This window comes from Melozone crissalis, unplaced genomic scaffold, assembly GCF_028551555.1.
Source record: "Melozone crissalis strain CALT ecotype California unplaced genomic scaffold, PUWL_Pcris_2 ptg000033l_1, whole genome shotgun sequence".
Classification (NCBI taxonomy): Eukaryota; Metazoa; Chordata; class Aves; order Passeriformes; family Passerellidae; genus Melozone; species Melozone crissalis.
The window spans coordinates 3,338,067-3,359,315 of record NW_026535811.1 but is presented as its reverse complement, the minus strand read 5'-3'; the positions used below and the strand labels follow the sequence as shown (position 1 = coordinate 3,359,315).

Genomic DNA, 21,249 nt, shown 5'->3' with positions numbered 1-21,249 from the left:
CTCTGTTCTCACAAAAAAATAAAGTAAAATGTCTGTGCTAACTACACAAACAGCTCAAGAAGTAGAAAAGAAAAATTAGTCCTGAATTAGGTTTATACTCATTTATGTTGACTGTAACAGTCACTTTGTGGGAGTTTCTTCAATCTTCTTCAGATGACTTTAAGCAATTTATTTTAATTTGCAATTCAAAAGATACTTTCTTTACAGCAATGTTGCAAACTCATGCTGGGATCAAATAGTCCATCTGGTGTCTCTTGTACCTCTGACATCTTCTCCCAGGTGAAAGGTTAGAGTTCAGACCTCTTACCTGGCTGGCTCTTTGTGCTGCAGTATCTAGTGATTCTCTCAGTTGTTTTGCCTGAGCAGTGTTTAAAAAGATCTTAATGAAAAATATTTTAAAATAATAGTAAAAGAAGAGGTGCTGAACATAATGAAATTTCCAACCTCACTACTCATTAAGATATAGACAAATTAAGGGGTAAGCCCAGTGTGTAATAATTTCCTTTTTCAGTGCAATATCAATTTGAGTTGGTTTGTCATGCTTAGGATTTACATCCAAACTTTCTGATTTCATTCAAGTTCTCTAGACTGGATTGTGCTGCCCTGCCAAATCAGGCTGGGTTTCTTATCTGCTGGCCACATGCATGCCTGTTTTACTGATAAGACTTTCTTGTGGGTGTAGTGCTAAGACTGGTACTTCAGACCATAACCTTTCATCTGTCCAAAAGCTCCATGTGGCACATGTGGTACAAACTATCCCACTCAAACTCCTTTTAGCTCCTTATAGACTTTCATATCATACTTTCCCTCCCTGCCACCTACACATAAAATCAGCAAGGATCCCTTATGGATGCAGTAGATAGCCATGAGTTTCTTCTTTTTGTGGAATAAATATGCTGCCCTCCACCTTTTACAGTGTATCGATGCTTCACAGTTTCTACCATATTTGCCCTCAAAATTAAATCTTGGGACAGAATTATCCTTATTTTTACACCTGGCTTAAAGGGCAGCCCCTGTCACACAAGAAGCCAGAGGTAAAGTGCAGAGCTGACTCAGAATGTCTTGGCAGAGGGATTTTTTTTCATGATCTCTGCAAGTGCAGAGCGGCTGCTGTGGCAGTCAGGCCACCGGGATGCACCCTCTACTGTGTGGCATTCATATTCTCTGAAAAAATTCCTTTGCCCAGGATTTTTCTCCTGGGAAGCTGAGAGGCCTCAGAGGAAAGGAAAACAGTTCTTATCTCCTTTGCTTCTCCTGTGTTGTGCTCATGTGGAATGTGTTTGGAGATTGTTCACCCACAGGTGATTGTTCCATTGGATTCTGCTGTGAGCTGTTTTGACTCATTGGCCAATCAGGGCCAAGCTGTGTCAGGACTCTGGAAAGAGTCACAAGGTTTCATTATCTTTTTAGCATTCTGTAAGTATCCTTCTTGTATTCTCTAGTATGGTATAGTATTCTTTAAACTAATATAGTAGAATAAAGTAATAAATTAGCCTTCTGATAAGATGGAGTCAGATGCATCATTCCTGCCTTTGTCAGGGCATCCCTGCAAATACAATACTCTACTGGGGCCAGATTTGTACTAGTCACATCAAGATAAAGGCTTTGCTCTCCTTTTGCTTGTCCTTTGAGCTCTGCAGTTCCATGTCTTCAGTGGGATGTCAGTGATTACCAGTGCAGTGTTTCTCCCTGTTTCCTGCAGGAGGCTGGTCCATGGAACCGTGCTGCTCAGCCTGGCACCGTGCAGCACAGTCCCCACAGCAATGATCACCCCGGGCATCTGCAGCACTGAGACACCAACCTCAGCCACCCTGCAGGTGAGGGAGCCAGAAAGCAAAGCAAAGCTTGTTTTCTAGCAAAGTGCAAGGAAAAGGGGTGTTCCCACGGCTCATCCAGACCACCCAAACTCAACATCCAATTTCCATTGCAGCCACTCAAAGAATTACATCAGGTCTGCATGGCAGTTTTGTCACCTTTCCAGGCTGAGTTAGCAACTGGTTATTCCAAGGACAAAGCCACTTGTTTTCTGTATTTAAAAATGCTAATGTATGTTAACAAATGAAATGTAAAAGCAGATAATACAGATAAATTATCCTGGCCTAAAAATAACCTTGTTTTAATAGACAAGCAAATGGGGATTTTCCAGGCTGAGGAGTTCAGTCAAAGATCGTGCCTTAAAATAGCTCCCCCTATTAATAATTCAGGGAAGCTGACATAGTAAATGGCTATTAATTTATGTATTACTTTATATCTACTGAAACAAATGAAACAGGATTTCTCATTCTGCTTCCCCTCATTTTCAGTTACTCCTAGCCATATAGCAGTATCACAATTTCTGAGCATGCTGGAAATATTGCAAATATATATTTTCATAGAAAATCTAGGCTTGGGTTGGGAGACCTCAAAGATCATCCAGTTTTGAAAGGTGACTGAGTGTTTTATAGAAAGCAAATTTGTTAACTTTTAGAAGAGTGATGCATATCAAATATTTACATTAAAAATTAGAGATAAGACATTTTGGCGTGCATTAATAGACCAAAGCTGAATGCAAATTGAGCTGAATTATGAGGAAAAATCTGAATTTTCAGATGTCTATTCAGCTTATCAAGTACCTCAAGCTTTGTAGTTTTGGTTGAACGTTTGCTTTCTCTGTATCTTAAAAAACATTATCCTTAATTTCTGACAGGCATGTGTAAGAATGGAAAATTGGTAGATGCTGTACAATATATTTATAAATTGAACATCCAGAAGAGAAATCGGGAATCTGATTTCCATCTCTTGCAGTGACAAGCTGCACATCAGAAATAGCCTTACTTTTCAAAAACCAAAACAAAACTACATTAATGAAAGGTTTCCATTTGAGAATGATTTCATTAAAAAAAACAAAACTAAAGGAGACAAAAAGTTTCGTTTTGAACTTATGGAGTTCTAATAAAATTGCAATATGGTGACTGAAATTTTTCCAGGAAAGTTAGGTTCCACTGAATTCTGTGGATGGAATTTATCACCAAAACTTTTAGGTAACATATTACATACAGTGAGCATCCTCAAGCAATTATCCCTCCTTTTATTTGTTGTACTTTGTATACTCCCTGTACAAATCCAAAATAACATTTATTGACACTTGTAATGGAGATTACACATTGCTAAAAACCCTTCTGTCTTCTTTTTTTCCGCTTTCTTTTCTTGTTTATAAAGGTTGACTTCCCAGAAGCTGATTTGGAGTTCATTAAACCTGAACCTGAGGAAAGAAGAGGTGATCTTGTAGAGCCAACCCAAGAGTGCCTGAAGCACATTGCAAGACTTTCCCAGAGACATTCTCTCTTGCTGTAAGTTGTCCCCACCTCACCCTGCTGGTTCTTGCTGCGCTGTACCTACCCTATCAATCACTATTAAATGTATCCAATTTGTTAAAAACAAAATTCTCCTCTGAAGGAGCCTAGCTTGGCTGATTTGAGATGTAACAGCAACACCTCTAAATGAAAGAATAGATCACAGTGAGTCCTAATAAGGCCCTGGAGGTGGCAGTGTATTTTATCAGTTTGGAAAAGGATTTTTTTTCCCTTTCTGTTACTACATCTTTTCATGTCTTTGAGGCAAGAAACTAATTTTTCATTCAAAACATAAGATTTTCAGGTAACGCAGTGCATCTGTACCAGTATTAGCAAGAACACCTTTAGGTGCTATGGAAATCAGCCTCCTTTGTTTATTAAACACTCAAACTTCAGATGGGACCTCTGAAATGGCCTTTGAAAAATCTGTTTCAGGTCATAAGTGAGGAAAGAAGTATGGAAAGTTCAGGTTCCACAGAAGGTGGATAAAGACACAGCAGTACAAAACACACTGCACTGAGGTAGATTAGTATGCTCTGCTACATGAATGTTGTACTACCAATTAGGATTATGTACTGCATAAAGTAATTTTGGGTGTAATCAGAGTGGAATTTGGAACACAGGTGCTCACAGAGAGCCATTATACTAATGGCAGTTAATTGTGTGAATTAATCCTCCATCAAAGATCAAAAGGTGCATTAGTTTTGCAATAACTAAACAACTTAATTCAGCACTCTCAGTGGGATATGATGTATCTGTTAAGAAGATTTTTCTGTGCTGATTTCTATGTTGGTGGTTTGAGGGTTTTTAAAATTAATTTATTTTAAAAAAGAGTTGTGTTTTATGTTTAACTTAACTTTTACAAAGACAGACAAAATGTAAAATTATTTTTATTAACCAGAGGATCTGTGATTTGAGGTTTCATTATTCTGTTTTAAAATGTGAATGGGATGTCAGTATTTTATTATGAAGAGCCACAGTGACAGTGAAATTTCCATCTATAAAATATGCTTTAGAATGATTAAGGGAACTTGAAACCCAATGCCTGTGACCTCTGTTCCCATGGCAAAAATGTGGTTTCAGTAAGAAGGAATAGGATCATTAAGAAATTAGCAAAGTACACAGTAGTTTGTCAAAGAAGATAGCTCATGCCCTTTCTCTGCTGCTTAAAACCTTAATGTCCATTTTATTGAGAATGCTGCATGGTTCTTGTCTTCGAGAAGGACACAGTAGATGTGGAAAGTGTGCAGAGAGGGACAACAAATATCATGAAAGGGCTTAGGCTTCTCTTTGACCAAGAGAAGCTAAAAAGTCTGGACTGTAGTGTGGAGAGAAGACTAGAGGATGTCTACAATTGTACAATTAATTTTTGTAAAATCGTGATGGTGATAGAAAAGGTAAATGCCTCATCAAATCCTACAATATTTATACTTAGGGACATTCAATGAAACGAGTAGGAAATCAATTCTCAACAAATGGAATAAAGTGTTTCTTTAGACAGTCAGTGGTGAGATTTTAAAGTCTGTCACAAAGCTGTGAAGGCAGATGACAACATCACCACATTAATGAAGGCTGAACACAAATTCAAAGATAAGAGGTTCATGGATAGGTTTCACAAAGGATCAGCACAAAGGATCGATCCTATAACATCCCTAATACAACAATTTTGGGTTCTGTGGGACTATGAAGGGAAGAGACCACTGAAAGTCACCAGTTTGGAGTTTAGGCTGTGCTCAGTTCAGTTACAGGTCCTTGGAGGAAAGGCAGTGGTAATCCTGTGGTTTCCCATAGTTAGTTGTTTTCTGTTCTCCTGTTTAACAGGCAAAGCTGGTCTAGTAAATGAATCATCAAGGGAAGAGTAACATATCTGGGGTTTGAATGAAGCAGTTCCATTTTTTGGTACTATTTTAATCCAGAGGAATCTGTCAGTCTGTAAATTTTTGTATCAGAGGAATTCTTTTAGCCTTTCTCTTTCATGAAATACTTTCTCTTTAAAAATTGTAGCATGTGTGTATCCCAACACATTATTGCCATGATATCTGAAGATTTCTTCTTTTCTCTTTTTTCCATGTGTCAAGAAAAAGAGAGGAATCTAGGCAGCTTTTTTAGTGGCAGTATCACTCTGTGATGATGCTTCAGGCTTACAAGCCTCAAATATGACTTTGAAATGAGTAGGTGTCTGTGTCAGAGCATACAAGAAACCTTTCTCAGTCTGTCAGGATGCTTCTGTTCATCCTACTGCAAGCAGAGGGAATATGTGAATGGACAGAAAACTCTTAAACCAATGGTAGAAAAGGAAGAAACAGTGGTAAAAAGCAGACAGCTGCATGGTGTTGAATCCAGCAGTGTTATAAGTCCAACACTGCCACAAAACTGACAGCACAGACAGCCTGATTCTGTTCCTCTTCTCTGCAGGGTCATGATCTAAGTCTGCTGCTGGAATAGATGCAAATACAATATATTTTATATACAGTATCCAAAAATGGATTGCCCCAGTAGCTGTGCTTAATCTATCCAGTAGCTGGACCCAGCTCTCCCTGCTCTCTCCAGCTGCTGACACCCTCAGCATAAAATAAACACATAAAACCCCTCAAGGTTCACAGCTACACCGAGCTGGTTCCTGGTGCTTGTGCCTCTTCCTGGTACATGGACGTGTGTCTGTCCCAGACATGTGCTCCTCCCAGCAGCTCAGGCTCTTGTCTTTATGGTGGGTGGCTCAGACCACTGGTCCCTGTTGCCAGCATCTCTTGGATGTTGATTAATGAAGGTGTTGTTGATTAATGAAGGTGTTGTTGAGTGGGACTGAAGGAAATGGATATGCCCGCATGGCTCCTCACAGCCCCTCACTCTGATCTTTGGCATCATCACCAAGCCAGACCAGAGAGAGCCAAGAGGAGAGGTCATGAGTTACTTCCAGCTGCCTTGGCTGACCTGCAGATATTTCAAATGTGAGCTTCTGATTCCTTTTAGGATTACTGTGTTTGAAATACAAGCCCCAGAAAGCTCTGCATCTGAGATTAAGGCTGCTCTTTGAACCTGATGCAGCCTGCTTGCAGTGTGTCCCAGTGAAGGGATGGGAGACTGATTTGAAGCCAGGATCATCCCAGTCCGGTTTCTTACGTCTTCATTTTCTTCATTCATTAATTTCCTTCTATCTTTCCTTCCCTCTATTCCAGCTTCCCTTTTCCTTTTGGCCACTTGCCTGGAAAGGATCTAGTTTGCTTACCAGTGGCCATAAAAATCCTGTAATGAGGTGGGATTAGATCTGCTTCCATCTGGGTGAATAGTGGAAAAGGTCTTTTCTAGTCTGTCCATGGAAGAGAAACTTTAAAGTAAAAATCAATGCTGGGGGACAGAAATTTTTGTTTTCCATCTTCTCTGCTCTCTCCTCTTTTTTCCTTTTGTCTTGTTCTCCTTTAGTACTGAAAGTCAACAAAAAAAGCAGATCAGAAGCATTGAAACCCATTTTTTGCTCTTTCCTTCTCCCACCAAAAAAGTACAAACACCAGCTAACAAAGCCTTCAGAGAAGCTGTTTTCTTCATTTAGTTAAAGGGATTAATCAAATCCTGAACAGCAAACTGCTGAATTATTTAGGTTGTAAGGTATTTTGATTTTATTCATGTTAGGCAGAAGGGTATATATTTTAATATATATCTCACATGGAGGGACATTTATATACACCTAAATAGATAGCTGTACTTATTTAGAGACACCTAAATAGATGCACCACCTAAATAGATATGCCACCTAAAAAAACATAAATGTAACTAACTTTTATCAAAAAAGAGGCTTAAATAGCATCTTAACCCTACTGAGACAAAGAAATGCCCTTATTTGCTTAACAATCTACAGATCCTATATGTATGCAAAATATTTTTACTATCTTAAATGTCTTATTAAATGTTTATATAAACTTTGTTACAACTAAGAAACTTAAAACTAAGACACTCCTGCCCAACCCACCCTTTCATTTCATCTCTGATCTTTAAAGCATGCAAAGAGAAAATGGCATTGCCTCTGAGTAAAGTCAGAGGGAGAAATCTGTTATTTAGAAAACATGATACAAGGATTGATTTCTTATCACCCTTTGCAAGCTCAGTGGAAGCTTTAGCTGCTTTAATCTGAACAACAGACTGTCTAGTTTGGAGGATGCTGTTTGAAAGCTGAAATCTCTGCTTAAAGTTATCATTTGAAAGAGGTCCTTTAGCTGAACTGTCCTGCAGAATGTCATCCAAATGCACAAGACAACCAGACGGGCAATGAAGTTTTAGGTCTGCTTTTATCTCTTTTTCTGTGTGTGACTTTTTCACATGATCACAAAGGCATCTATCTATTGTCACAGAAGACATGCTAAGAATTCTGGAGTTGTTTCTTGAAGTCATTACCAGAATGACACTTTTCCTGAGCTGCTTACTGAAAGTCAGGATTGGTATCACATTTAAGTTCATCTTCTGCATACATTTATGAGCTTCTTCTCCTAAAGGGAAGAAATTAACATTCACTAAGGGAAAAATATGCCCATCTTTGTGCTGCTGCTCTCTGTTCCTAAACACTTGGCAATTCAGAATTGCAAAGGAAAAAAAGTTCTCAAGTGCCTACAGAGCCAAAGGAACTCATTTCTATGAGCTGTGAATGACACAATCTTGACAGTTAAAGTGGGGCTAGAATGTTTTTTGGCTAAGAATGTTCCAAAACATTGCAAATAGAAGGAAGACAACCTTGGAGAAAATGTAAACACACTTGGATTTTGAGCCCTGTTTACACATCTGGATAATTAAATGCTTGTCTGGAAGCAAACTGTTTACTTACTGCCTTCTCCTAGATCCCTCACACTTCATTCTGAAATATTTAGGTTTTTTTTAAGTCACAATTGTTTTACGCTATTAACTAGCCACATCACCAACCTGGTCAAATATGACCAAGAAAACCAATGTTCTTCTTGATTTGAGTGATTATTTGTAGGAACTGGAGTTCAGTTTGGTTTTTCTCTCAAACTCTCAAAAAGAGTTTGCTTTTGAAGGCTCTGATATCAAATTAAGGCTGTTGTCTGAGCTTGTCTCTCCAGGGAAATTTATTTTCCTGCTTTCTGATGTGTCAGAACCTGAGATTTAATATGCATGAGGCAAAGACGGCTGAATTGTTGACAAATCAGACGATATAAGGCAGAAATTATTGTGCTATGGTGAAATATGGTGTGGTGACTGACTATTTTATCGATATGACATTTAGATATGTAATATCCCTGTGAGGAGTTTGGTATATTGCATCTTTTTTTTATAATTATTTTTTTGTGAAATATAGGAAGCTAGACATTTCAAACATAAATAGAAGCTGTTGGGAGCTTTTCTTTCCTTTTCTGAACTCATATCAGCACTAGGGGTAATCACACTGTGCATGTGTGTACCTGTGCTCCTGTTTTTGTGTACATGCATAGATGTGCCTAAGCATTATTTTAAAAGCAAATATGTTAAAAATAGATACCCCTGCATTAAAGAGGCAAAGCAAGGGTAGGAATGAAATCTGTGACTTGCAGTGCTGTGTGTCTGGTTCTGAAAGTCCTGTAGCAGATAGGTGTAACAATAATTTACCCAGTGACAACTGTACCTTCTTTGTCAAAAAAAAAAAACCCAAAACCCAACCAGTAAAAACAAACAAACAACATGAACAATAGAGACAGCAGAGAAGAAAATTGAAAGTGCTTGGAATGTGAAATAATCATATATATATGTGTGTGTCTTTGGACACTTCATTTTTATATGACCTAAGGCTGACAGATCCAGAATATAAGTATCACTTTTCTTATAAAAGCTGGTCTGCAGAAAATGATATCCTACCCAAAGGAAAACATGTACTTAGCTGAAAAGCAGTGTACTGTGTGACTTGGCCCCTCTGTACAATAAAGTTTGTTGCTACACAAAGCTTCAGGTGGTTTTAATTTCAAACTGAAATTTTAATCTTCTTTTGCAGACTCTCAGAGCAGCAGAGAAGAATCTTGTGGTTTTATCGCTACTCCTGCAATAACCAGAACTGCTCCCTTCCTCTGGTGCTGGGCAGTGCACCCAGCTGGGACAGAACCACTGTGTCAGAAATGTATGCCCTGCTGAGGGCTTGGAGGTTTTCTCACCCTCTGCAGGCTCTTGGGCTGCTGACTTTCAGGTAAGGGAGAATCACCCTGGTAGGAAATTAAAGATGAACAGGAGAATCATGTACTGGTTCATTCAGTGCTGCTCTTTGCTCAGCACCCTGTCCAGTTTGGTGCACTGGCTGTGCCTTCCTTTCTCTCTGGGCCAAAGTGAAAATGGAGTTGCAGCTCTTGCCGTGACCTTGAGTGTGCCAGCCCTGTCATTTTAGCTGAGAAGGTTATCAGTGTCACCTCTTTCAGTGAAGGGATGGGACCACCTTTGGCCTAAGGATTCATGGCTCAGATAAACATCACTCTCAGAGGCTGTGAGATTTTAAAGGAGCAAGCAGTTGGTTATAGCTCAAAATAGTCACAAGTTCTTTGTTACAAGACTTATAGAACTTTCTAAACCAATAGACAATTGTCACAGATTTTATTTTGCGTTTCTAACCTATCACCTTTATTAATTTTGCTGCCTGTGGACACTTTTGTCCAATAAGCTTCTGTCTCATATACACACAGATACTTTTATTATAACTTCTAAACTCTTAACTTACTCTATACAACCACACCTCTACATTACAAACCTTTCACCATCTTATCAATACAGTTTCTAACTTTCTTAAGGCATTTTCTTTCTTACAACTGTAGAAACATAAGCTGATGATTTTTCTGCCTAATGTCTGTGTGCTTTATTTTTACATCAATCCAAGCTTCTTCCAAGGCTGCATATCAAATCCTTCAATGTCTGTGGAAGTTTCTGTTTTTCCAATTCCCACAAAAAGTATGGATAAACAGGGATGATCATGTGCTGGTTCATTCAGTATTTCATTTTGCTCAGCACCCTGTCCAGGTTTGGTGCACTGTGCTTTCCTTTCTCTCTGGGCCAAAGTGAAAATGGAGTTGCAGCTCTTGTGATAACCTTGAGTGTGCCAGCCATGGCTCACTCTCCTTGGCTGAGAAGGTTTTCTATTTCTCAGGATAATGAAAAGAGTATTTCATTCTCTAGAAGAGATTCAGGCAGTTTCTGGTAACAGGTGATCAGTCAAACACTTAGCACTTACACAGCACTCAATAACTTCGAACTACTCAACAGGCATGAGGTGAATAATGGGAGATAAGGAGGACTGAAATATATCTCTGGATTATACAATAATCTATGTAAATACATACAGTCCCACGTGTAACCAATCTTTCTGAAGCAGATTGCATGGAACTTTGAAGTCAGTTGAATAAATCCTGGTGTGGTGCCTTGTGTTCCACCCCCACTGGGGGCTGATTGTTTGTCAGGACACTTGCTTGATGCTGGAGATAGCCCTACCCATGATGGAACAGAGATGTCAGGGGACAGGATCTGTGTCAGCAGCTACATTCCCTCCAAAAACTTGGGAGGTATTCTGCATTAAATGACCTGTGAAAGCATTACACATGCAGATGAAATGCTTGAGCAAATTTGTTTTATCAAGCCGTTGCTTGTCTTGGGTAAGCACAAGCTGCATCAGTTTTGCAATCTCAGTTTCATGCTCTACCTTTGGGAAAAAAATAAACCTCTTCTAAAGCTTTACTTGGGAAATATACTGTGACTTGGTACACTTACTGCCAGATTATTAAAAATGGACATTTAATAATCTAAAAGTGATTATTTTCTCTGGATGCAATTTCCTAATATTTGTATCCCAGGTTTACATCTGAACTACTAGTACTTTCACATGTTTGCATACATGTCTTTTTTATGTGTAGTGGGAATGGTGGAAGAAAAGATCCTGACAGATCGGATTGTGGAGCATAATATTGTTATCATTATTAAATTATTTGGATCCAATTCTAATTTATAAAAGATCCATGTAGAAAGGAGAATATGGGCAGTGTGTTGTGTTCCAGACTTCAGAGTAGAAAGAGAATTTCATAGGGTTTGTCAGAGCATGCCAGGCTTTTAGATCAACCCTTTTACCCCATTTTGTTTCTGTGTCTGGGTGGCATTTCTGTAAGTGAAGATCTTGATTGCTCTTTGAAGATGCAGCTCTGCACGAGGGTGTGGTGCAGAATATCAGCCCTTTCAGGTGCTCCAGAGCGTATTTAATATTAGTCTGTCCCCCAGCTTCTCAGTGTGCATCAGCTGCAGTGTACCCACTGTTCATTGTGGCTACACAAAGATGCTGGCGTGGAAAGGAGGGGGAGATGTCACCACTTTGTCCCTCTTGTGCCACCATGGGGAGTGGCTGGCACCTGCAGCTGTGCCAAAGAACAAGTACTTCTCTCCTGATCAGGATCTGAGAGGCCTTGTCCCTTTAGTTTCTCACAGAAGATAATATCAATCCAGTTTTTTTGCTTTATGGTAATACTGCAGAAAGAAGTTTTGCATCACAGAACAAATCCTCTTAGGAAAAAACTCTGTCCTTCTTATATCCACAATATCTTGTTGGTGCATGAACAGCTGGGAAGCTAACCTTCAGAAACACAGAGATTACATTTCCTTAAAGCTGCCTCGTTTCAGAACTGTCTGGGTCACTGATTGAACTGCTGAGACACTTGGATACATGCAAATTGAGAGAGTGGGTTGAAGGAGAGGAGTACTTTCCATATAAATGCATTTCTGAGGTTTCTTCTCTCAGATCTCTATGTCTCAGTTTTCTATCATTTTGAGAAAAGTACAGTAACACTGGCTAGGGTCCAACCTTCCTTCCCCCTTACCCTCTCTGACTTTGGATCACAGGCTCTTTAACTGAGCTGGTTTTGAACATTCATTCAAGTCTATCCCATTTTATGTTTGGCATTGACAACTCATCAACTCAGTTCCTCACTTCTATCATCCAGGAAACAGCTCTCTGATTTCTTGTGATTGCTAAGACGCGGCTGAAAGATCCAAGTTCACATAAAACATGAGCAGAATATAAAATACATTCTCTCCATATATTCATGTCTATTTTAAGGGCTTGTGTTACCATCACTATCAAATCATGGGTAAGGAAAGTGAATTAGAGCTGATCTTTGCCTACAAGTGTTTCTGGCAGGAGCAACTGCACTAAATCAGCCCCAAAGTCAGTGTAGTGCATCCTCTCTGCAGTGGTGACCAACTGCAGCTACCCAGGGAACACAGTGAAAATGGTCCAAACATAGTGACACTGCTGCTCTCTTAGCTTTCAGTGTTCTGCAGCTCAGAGACTTCCTCAGACAGATTTTTTGTTGTTGTTGTTGTTGTTGCAAGAGCCCTCTTGCATTTTTCTTCCATGATTTTTTCCAAGGTAAAATTGGTTCTGCATAAATTTTCAGTTTACAATCCTAAATCAAGATCTGCAGCTCAGCTCTGTGCTATATTATTTCTGTGCACCACAATTTATCAATGCCATAAAAGAGACCAAGAGTTTTCCAGTCACCTCAGATTCTGGATGCTTTCTTTGGTGGAACTTCAGTTTGCAGGGTCTTTAGGAGAACCTGAACTTGTGCTGCAGGTATGTGCTCACTCTTTAGAAAGGTTTCTCAGAATCTCTGTCGCTTCTGCAAGCCTTGGCTTGGGAACTCTAATCTATCCTTCTTTTCAGAGCAAAAAAAGCAGCTGATTAAACTCAAACACCCATTGGTGAGGATAGAGAAATTAAAACCATTGGAGATGCTTCCTGGCATAGAAGGCAGCATCACAGAGCTTAGGGGGAGGTATCAGAGTCCATCAGACCAAGCCCCCTTTAGAGGAATCTGAACTGGAAAGCTCTTTGCAACTCTCTAAAATTTCTAAGTTGCTTTGTTCACCTCACAGTTAAATATACCCTTTAATTTTCTTGTTCTTGTTTCTTGTTCTTTGAGTATGTCTCTCTTGCATATGCTCTTCCCCTTTGTAGGCAGCCCTCAAGGCAGGCAAATGATAACATGCTCATTTATGCAGTGGAAAGGAAGAACTTTCATAAATGGAAAACACAATCACAGTACATTTCACAGATAAATTCAGCTGCAACCTTGAATCCAGTACTCAGAGCAAGTGTATTGTTTCTTACAGCCCTAGAAGCCAATGCTTAGAAAAAGGAATTAAAAAAACCATTAATGTTCCTTTAATCAATAAAGATGCGGTGGAGAGGATGGGAGGGGGAAGTGGAGAAAAAAGATTTTACACTCTTACCTCTAATTTCAGGGAAGGATGGTTATAAGCTGCTGCCTGAAATATGAAATTATCCCTAAGGCAGAAGTTATAGAGATGGTCCCTCCCACTCAGGGCAGCTTCTTGGTGCCCTGTGCATTTTGCTGTTGATTTCACTTATTGAGTTGGGTAAAAAGCCAAGCTTTAGTGAGTTAGATCTTTCTACAGCTGTATCCAGGGAAATAACACCAGTGCTCTCCTTTACTCAGAGAACTTCCTTGATGACAGAAAGAAACCGAGGGCAGGGTTAGCAATGCCACCATTAATGATGTGCTGCTAGCAGGCCAATGTTTTGTGTATGTTTATAACAGCCACAGTTAGGAATTTTTAGTCAGGTTATCTTGCTATTCAAATTACTGCAGATTCCAAGCACATTCATTAATCAAACCAGCAAATGTCTTTTTCAGTTTTTTTTTTTTTTTCCTGGCCCATTTGGAGTACATTTGCAGCCCTGTGAGGCTGCAATTCCCATGGCTGGGAATGAGGAAATTGAGCTAGAATGAGGAAACAGCCATGGAATGTAAGTCTTTTTTCCAGCATAGTGCATGGCTGCAACCATTTTGCAGAGAGAACTTTTTGAAGTAGCTTGTGGAGGTGAAGATGCAACCTCCCTGTTAGGCTTAAAAATTTTCCTGGAAACTTCTTGTTGAATTCTAATTCTGTCAGGGCAACTGCACAGGAAAGGGCATTCCTTTAAAACCATGTGACAAAGCAGTGTCAGACACAGTTTTGGTTATAGTATCCCCCAGCCTGTGACTGTCGCAGTATTATTCTTGATTTATGTAGCAGAGTGCTATGGCATTTCAGAGGTTCAGATATCTACACCAATAATTAAAATAAAATGTGATACCTTGAAGAAAAAATTTTGTTCTTGCACCTTTGGAAGCCAAACAGATTTAGAATTTTTGAATCAGATTGTCATTGTTTCAATAAAAGGAGAATTTAAAATGTTCCCTTGGAGCTCACAATGGAGTATTTATAAATACAGCAGAGTATTTATAAACCAGATAGCAGAAGAGCATACCTTGCCTGTTTTCATCTTGTTCCTTGGTTGTAGTTATGCATCAACATGGAGAGCAAACACAGGCTTAGGCAAAGAAATAAGATAAGAACAAAGCAACACTCCAGAATTAATTTGATACTTTGATGTACAGAACATGTTACTGATAAAGCTTTAAAACTGCTTATATTTAATATACATGAAATTTAGTGATAACTTAGATGGTGATGCATGCTTCTTTTTAAGCAGTGGCACGTGATGAATTCTTTATTTTTTAACTGCTTTTAACCGTTTTTAGCTTTCTTGGCAATAAATATGAGAGTATTGCAGCAGAATGCTGTAGTAGGACAAATAGACAGCTATGTAGAATACTGCATGTTTTCTATGCATAAATGTGCACTCTAGTCAGGAAGCTTAATCCAAATAATCATGTTTTCCATGGTTTAATCTTCAGTTTTAATATAACAGAGAAGTTTGTCTCTAGGGTGGGAAGAAGCTTCTAGATCATACAGGTTTCAAATGGAACCTTTTTTTTTAATTTCTTCCTACTCTTGTCCTAGGATATGGTTCACCATATGGTCTCCATGACATCTTAAACTTATTCTTAGTTGTTTCACTCAGAATTTCTTGTAGAAAATCTCTGTGAGCATCACTGAAAGTATTTTTTCTGTGAGTAAATTCACAGATCTGTCTGCCAATCAGCCAAAGCAAAATGAGTGAATATGACCGTGACCTTTGCAATGAGTGGGGTTGGGAATAGTTCATGTGACCTCTCAGAATGAAGAGTGAATTTTCTCTTTAAAAAAAAAGAAAAGAAAATGCAGTGTCCTTTTTATTGATGGTATTTGTTACCCTTCTGTACTTTCCTTTAGTCCTTACTTTTTCTAACCTTCATGCACTCACATGGTGTTTTCTTTGGAAGTCCTCAAAAGAATGAAAATACCACAAACAGAAAGTCCTGCTTACCTTATCTGTAAGCTATAACTACACACCTTAATCATTACTCTAGTAATTTCTTCCCTCTTCCTGTCTAAGTGTTTTTAAAATACTTAAACTGCTTCACAAAACTTCTCTATTATTGTCATTATATCCTTTACTGCTCCAAGGGTTTTTTGTTTTCTGTTGGAATCCTCATTCCAACAGGTTTGCTAGTTCAGCTTCCCTTGTTTCTGCCCTTGTTTCATGGACTGAAATTTTTCTGTTTTGAAAATGCAACAGAACTTAAAATGTGAAGAGAAATGCAGAGATAAGTGCAATGATATAAGCCTCTACCTTGAAAAAGGCCTATGAAAGGCTACATTGTTCTCTTCAGAGATCATCATGTGCCAGAAAATGTAGAGAACTGAGCAGTTTCACTTACCTGACAAATGTATTCCAGCACAGGGCTATTTGAGGCAGCACAATAAAATTAGAATAGTGAAACTGTTAAAAATGAAATACACATCTATTTCTCATTTACAGTCAGCTCACCTCTGGCACATGCTAAAATCTCAAGAGAATTTTACAGATCCACAGGACTCCTCAGCAGTATTTAGTTTTCTGTTTGAATCTGATTTAGCTGAAAGGTACAGCTAGACAAATAGCCCCTGACTGGCTATCTCTATGAAAAGAATCAAAGACTGAAAGTTTTCCTTATTTCTAAAGCAAATTGTAATCTATGCTCACCCAGCTCAAAATTCAACTGTCACAAAAACATCTTTAAGTCTCAAGGGAGATCTAATAATCTACTTAGAAGTTAAAAAACAAGTGGCTGTCAATCACTGGCATCATGCAGAGAACAAAACTGCAAAAAGGGTGTTGAGTTTAAGCAGATGAGTGCTTAATGAGAGAAAAGCAATTTCCTAACTTATGGAGAATCCAAATTGTGAGACAGGCTGTGAAGGGGACGTTTGAAGTCCTGCACTGTGTGACCTGTAGCTGAGGACTAAACTCAACAACTATAATTTACATATTATTTATTTTTTGATAGAGCTTGTGATGTTTCTGATGTGTGTAAACCTGGAACAAATATGTAAGAGGCCATGATCTCTGTTGTGGAGTACTCATTGCTTTAAGAGAGAACAGTTAAATTGGCCAAAAGAAAGCTGCAAAATATTACAATGCAGCCAGGCAAAGAAAATTGGGAACACTTGGGTTCTAGTCACAGAGACGAGAACCACAACACTGTGGTTTTATTCAGTGAAGTATTTATTGACCAATAAGTTGCTTCTTGAGGGGAAAAAAACAAAAGAAACAACTATAAGTGAGTGGAAACCTAAACCTGGATGACAGTTACCATTTTGAAACTATGCAATAAGAGAATCTTACAAGCTTTGTTAAAAGATTTCATTTTAAACTAAGTTTTTTTAGCTAAATTCCCAGATATTTTGGTGACAACCATAAAGCAGTTAGGAAGAGGAGTCCTTGAAGGTCATGCCTCTCTGAAGCCACAGCCAAGAATTCTGTCAGTTCAAATCCTTCCACAAATTGATCTGATGTAGACAGACTGGGGTAAGGATGAGCTTCTATTTCTGAGGAATGTCCCCTTAAAGACTGGAATATTGAATTTGTTGTCTCACTTCTCTGCTTTCAGAGTTTTCAGCATGTGTAAATAAATAATTGCATGTTCATTGCAGCAAGCCCTGGAAATCAGCTCCCCTGTAATATCCAAAATATAAAGCTCTTTTTCTTAGGCCTGAAGTGATTTCTCTTGCATTGAGTCAGAGTCAAAAAACCAATTAATTTTGTCCTCTAATCAAGACTAATTTATGGATTACTAAAATAAGATTTGATGCAACTGAAACATTTGCAAGATTATTCACTGGAAAAAAACCCTTCCAGCCCTAATGAAGTACGAGACTACAAGATGGCACAGTTTCCAGGCATGTGAAAGGATTTTTTTTAACTCAGATTTGCTTCTAAACTATCCCCTTTTATTGACTTCCAGCAAATAAACTGGTGTATGCAAGTGTGAATAGCATAGCATCATGTAGTACTAGTGGAGTTCATGAGAATTTCCTGTAACTCCAATGTTTCTGAGGCTGTTAAATGCTTGCTCAAATACAAATGTAAGGGGGAAAACAAATAGAATTAAATATTGTGCCTGTGTACAATATTTAAATACAAATTCAATATTGCACTTGTACCTGTGGCCCTGAACAACACTGAAATTCAGAAAAAGCAATGGATATTGCATCTAGGGATTAACAAATTGTCAGGTAGTTAAAAAAATAGGCTAATTGTCTATTCTATTCAAAAGACTGAGCTAAGCCTCAGGCTGACCTCAAGATTTACAAGCTGAGGGAAACAGTTTAGTCACCAAAACCAACAAATTACTGAAATCTCATTGAAAAAGAATGACAAGACCCATGTTTCCTGAAGCAAACCACCCTGCAGGTATTTCACCTCACTGCCTGTTGTTCCCTAATCACATCTCCTGGCCCTGCCTCTGGTGACTTAGACACAGCCCTGGTTTTGATTTACATCAGATAAATTCTAAATAAATCAAATGTTAGCTGCTGAATTTTCTGGAAATTTCGATTAAAATAACTTTCTTGTTCTTTGTCTAGCTTGAAAAAAAAAAGAGGAGTTTGTGTCCTCATGGCATTGCATGAGTTGAGATCTTGGCTGTTGATAAGGACAAGCTGTAACTAAGTAAAAACATTTTTCTGCTTGGCCTTGTGCCTGTGTAGAGTGTATTTCACTGTTCAGTAGCCTGTTGAACTAGGCAAGAAGGGGAAGGGAAAGACTCATTTCCATATTATCTACACATGCTTGGCACACAAGCCTTTGGAGCAATTGCATAATTAGAAAATAGGATGATATGGAAGGGATTATTTTGTTTAATATATAGGCCTCCTTCAAATATGTTTTGTTCTAAATAGCTATGTGAATATTAAAGTAACAACTTCTCATTCCTAATAGGTTGTCTAGAATAAATAAGTTATAAAAATAAGCCTTGCAAAGATCTAATTTGGGCCTAGGATGATAATTTATTTATGATACATTCCTCCTCTCCCCATCAAGGCCCTCTCGGCATTATACAAAGAATTATAAACCATATTAGAAACATAATTAAATATGTGGCATAACAGACAAACAAAATAGTAAAACCAGACCTGAGTCAAATTGCTAAAAGGTATTGGAAAGTATTGCAAGTTGTGTAAATGGTTGAAAATAATTTCTTTAAGTCCAACTTTCCACCTGTTGATTTTTTTTTTTTCCCTAATCAAAGATCCCCATTTTTATTAGCTGGCCTCTAGTTAATTCTCTGACCACAGTGTACATACTGTTTTGCTTCAGCTGCTTTTATTGAACTTAGAAGCTCAAGATTCAAGCAGCAGGTGCCATTATACTGCCGAGCACCAAGCTTTACAATTTCTTCTCTTTTTATCTTGATATCAGCAAGCAGTCATTGCTGCAAATGTGGTACTGCCTCCTCTGTTTCACTTCAGGTTTTATTTCTATGTTATTGGCAAAAGGTGCTGGGTGGGAAGGTGGGCAGAGAGCAGCCTGGTTTTGTGCTGAGCCCTTGAAGCAGTGACACTGTTGGCCTGTGACATCTCCTGCCATGCATGAAGGGTCTGATTTCAAAGGACTTTCCTCAGGGTGAATTGACAGGATAACTCTTGTCCTTTAGTCATCTTTTTTTTTTTTTTTTCTTTTTTTATGTGCCTAGACTGCCAAATCAGAGATCTCTCCCAGGAGCCTAAAGGCCACATCAGTTCACAGGGTAGGGATTCTCTGCCTTTTGTGGGGCAGGTGCTCACCCTCAGGGAACTGGATCAAAGCCCACCAACTCTTCTGAGCAGTGTCCAGTTCATTGTGGTGCTGTTTGAGGGCATTTCTGCCCCTTGGGCAGAGCTGACCCTTCTTGCACCCCTGGTAACTGAAAGGTCTCCAGAAAATTTCCAGTTTGCCTCAAGAGAAGACAGGAAATATTCTTTGGATGGCAATGGCCAACAGGCAGGTACTGGAACACAAAAAAGGGTGACACCACATAGCAGACAAACATGGAAGAGCACATCTTTCCTTTCCTTGTTAAAGCAGAACCAGAGCAAATCAGCTAAATTTGAGCCAATCTAGGCAACTCCTGTGGATGTGAAATTCCCTGTGTACAAAATCATAGAATCATTGAGGTTGGAAAAAACTTCTGAGATCATTGAGCCCAAACTGTAATGATTAATGTCACAATTACAAAACGTGAAAAGGTAGAAATTACTTTTATATTTTCAAAATAAGGCCTTAAAAGATTATCTTTTGGCTTTCAAATATTAAAAGAGACATTGTATACTTTCTATCCTTTTCTCTTGAAAGAGAGAAAATGTTCTGTTAAGAGTCAGTTTCGATCAATCAGGTTACATCAAAATTTCATTCCCTTTCAAAGGAAAATGTTTTTACCATCTATATTATCCAGCCTTCTTTTTCTGCATTATCACTGCTGCCACACTGTGTTTTCCTCTTTTATCAATTTTATGATGAGAGCTGCATCACAAAATCTATACCAGGCTACAGCCACCCTGGTTTCAGCCAGAATTAGTTGAGAATGTGGCTTATGCTGAGTTCTCAAACATTTTCTCATCAGAAATATGTTTCACTGACTTGGAGCCTTTCTCAGGAAGGTGTTAATTTTTTACCAAATTTCGCATAATAAAATCCTACAAATACCCAGCCCATGTTTTCAACTTAAAATTGCTTTTGTTTAAAAAGTATTTTTGATTGTGTTATGACAGAAAACAGAAGAGCTGATTTGGGAATAAATTATACTGCATGAATCCTTTTTGTATGGGAAATTTAAAGCTTTTGTATTGTTGCTCAGAACAAATGAAGTCTTCAAGTGACTATTGAAAGTTCACATGGCTCAGAAATTTCCTATTTCAGGTAAGAAAGAGCAGCAAGAGATCTGTAATTTGCTTTATATTTTGAGAAATTACAATACGTGCTATTTCAAATTCAAAAAGTTATTTGAAGATCAGCTTTTTGGTTTTTTTATTCCCCTGTGTGGCACTGTAACAGTCAATCCAATTAAGTCATCTGTAGTATGTTTCTTGTTACAATAAAGCAAATTTAATGATTTTTTTTTCCCTGTTCCATTTTGAGAGAAAATCAGGTTTTCTAACATTTTATATCAGTGAGAGCTCAGGAGAGTTGCAGTGCTCTGGTACCTCTTAATGATGCCTATTTGTTTTTTCTCTAGTTTTCCAGATCAAGATATTCGCAGGGCAGCAGTCCAACAACTAGAAAATGTGTCAAATGATGAATTGTTAGAATACCTCCCACAGCTGGTTCAGGTAAGGAAGGAATTGATAGCCAAGGAAGCCTTCAGTCCAGATCAATAATTTCATTAAATATTTTTGATGCTTTCAGGTTGGTTAAGACATTGTAACGGGAACAAATAAGTCTTGTCAATGACACTGATGCAATGAGTGGTTAAAAACAGAGCTGAGGGAAAGACTGTTTCCAGCTTTGGAGCATGGAATTGTTTTGGCATTTTGATTGGGCTTTTACAGATAGCACATGAAGGCATTTTCAAGTAACAAAGGCAAGTAAAAGTGCATCTGAACAAGAGAAATTCTGTTCAGGTGACAGGGCTTCATTGCAGTCAAGGAAGGAAATACTGTTGCTGCAACATTTTTAATATCTGAGTTTTTAATCACTGGGATTTTAATACCACATATACTGAGCAAACCA

General features: G+C 38.4%; 1 protein-coding gene across 1 annotated transcript in view; it reads left to right on the top strand.

Annotated features, from left to right (window-relative positions):
• PIK3C2G (phosphatidylinositol-4-phosphate 3-kinase catalytic subunit type 2 gamma) overlaps window positions 1–21,249 on the top strand; it is a 184,725-nt gene that overhangs the window by 57,980 nt on the left and 105,496 nt on the right. Inside the window, exons 13-16 of the mRNA XM_054282061.1 lie at window positions 1,703–1,817; window positions 3,199–3,329; window positions 9,301–9,489; window positions 20,756–20,849. Coding sequence (XP_054138036.1) covers window positions 1,703–1,817; window positions 3,199–3,329; window positions 9,301–9,489; window positions 20,756–20,849 — 529 coding nt within the window. The remainder of the gene's footprint in view (window positions 1–1,702; window positions 1,818–3,198; window positions 3,330–9,300; window positions 9,490–20,755; window positions 20,850–21,249) is intronic.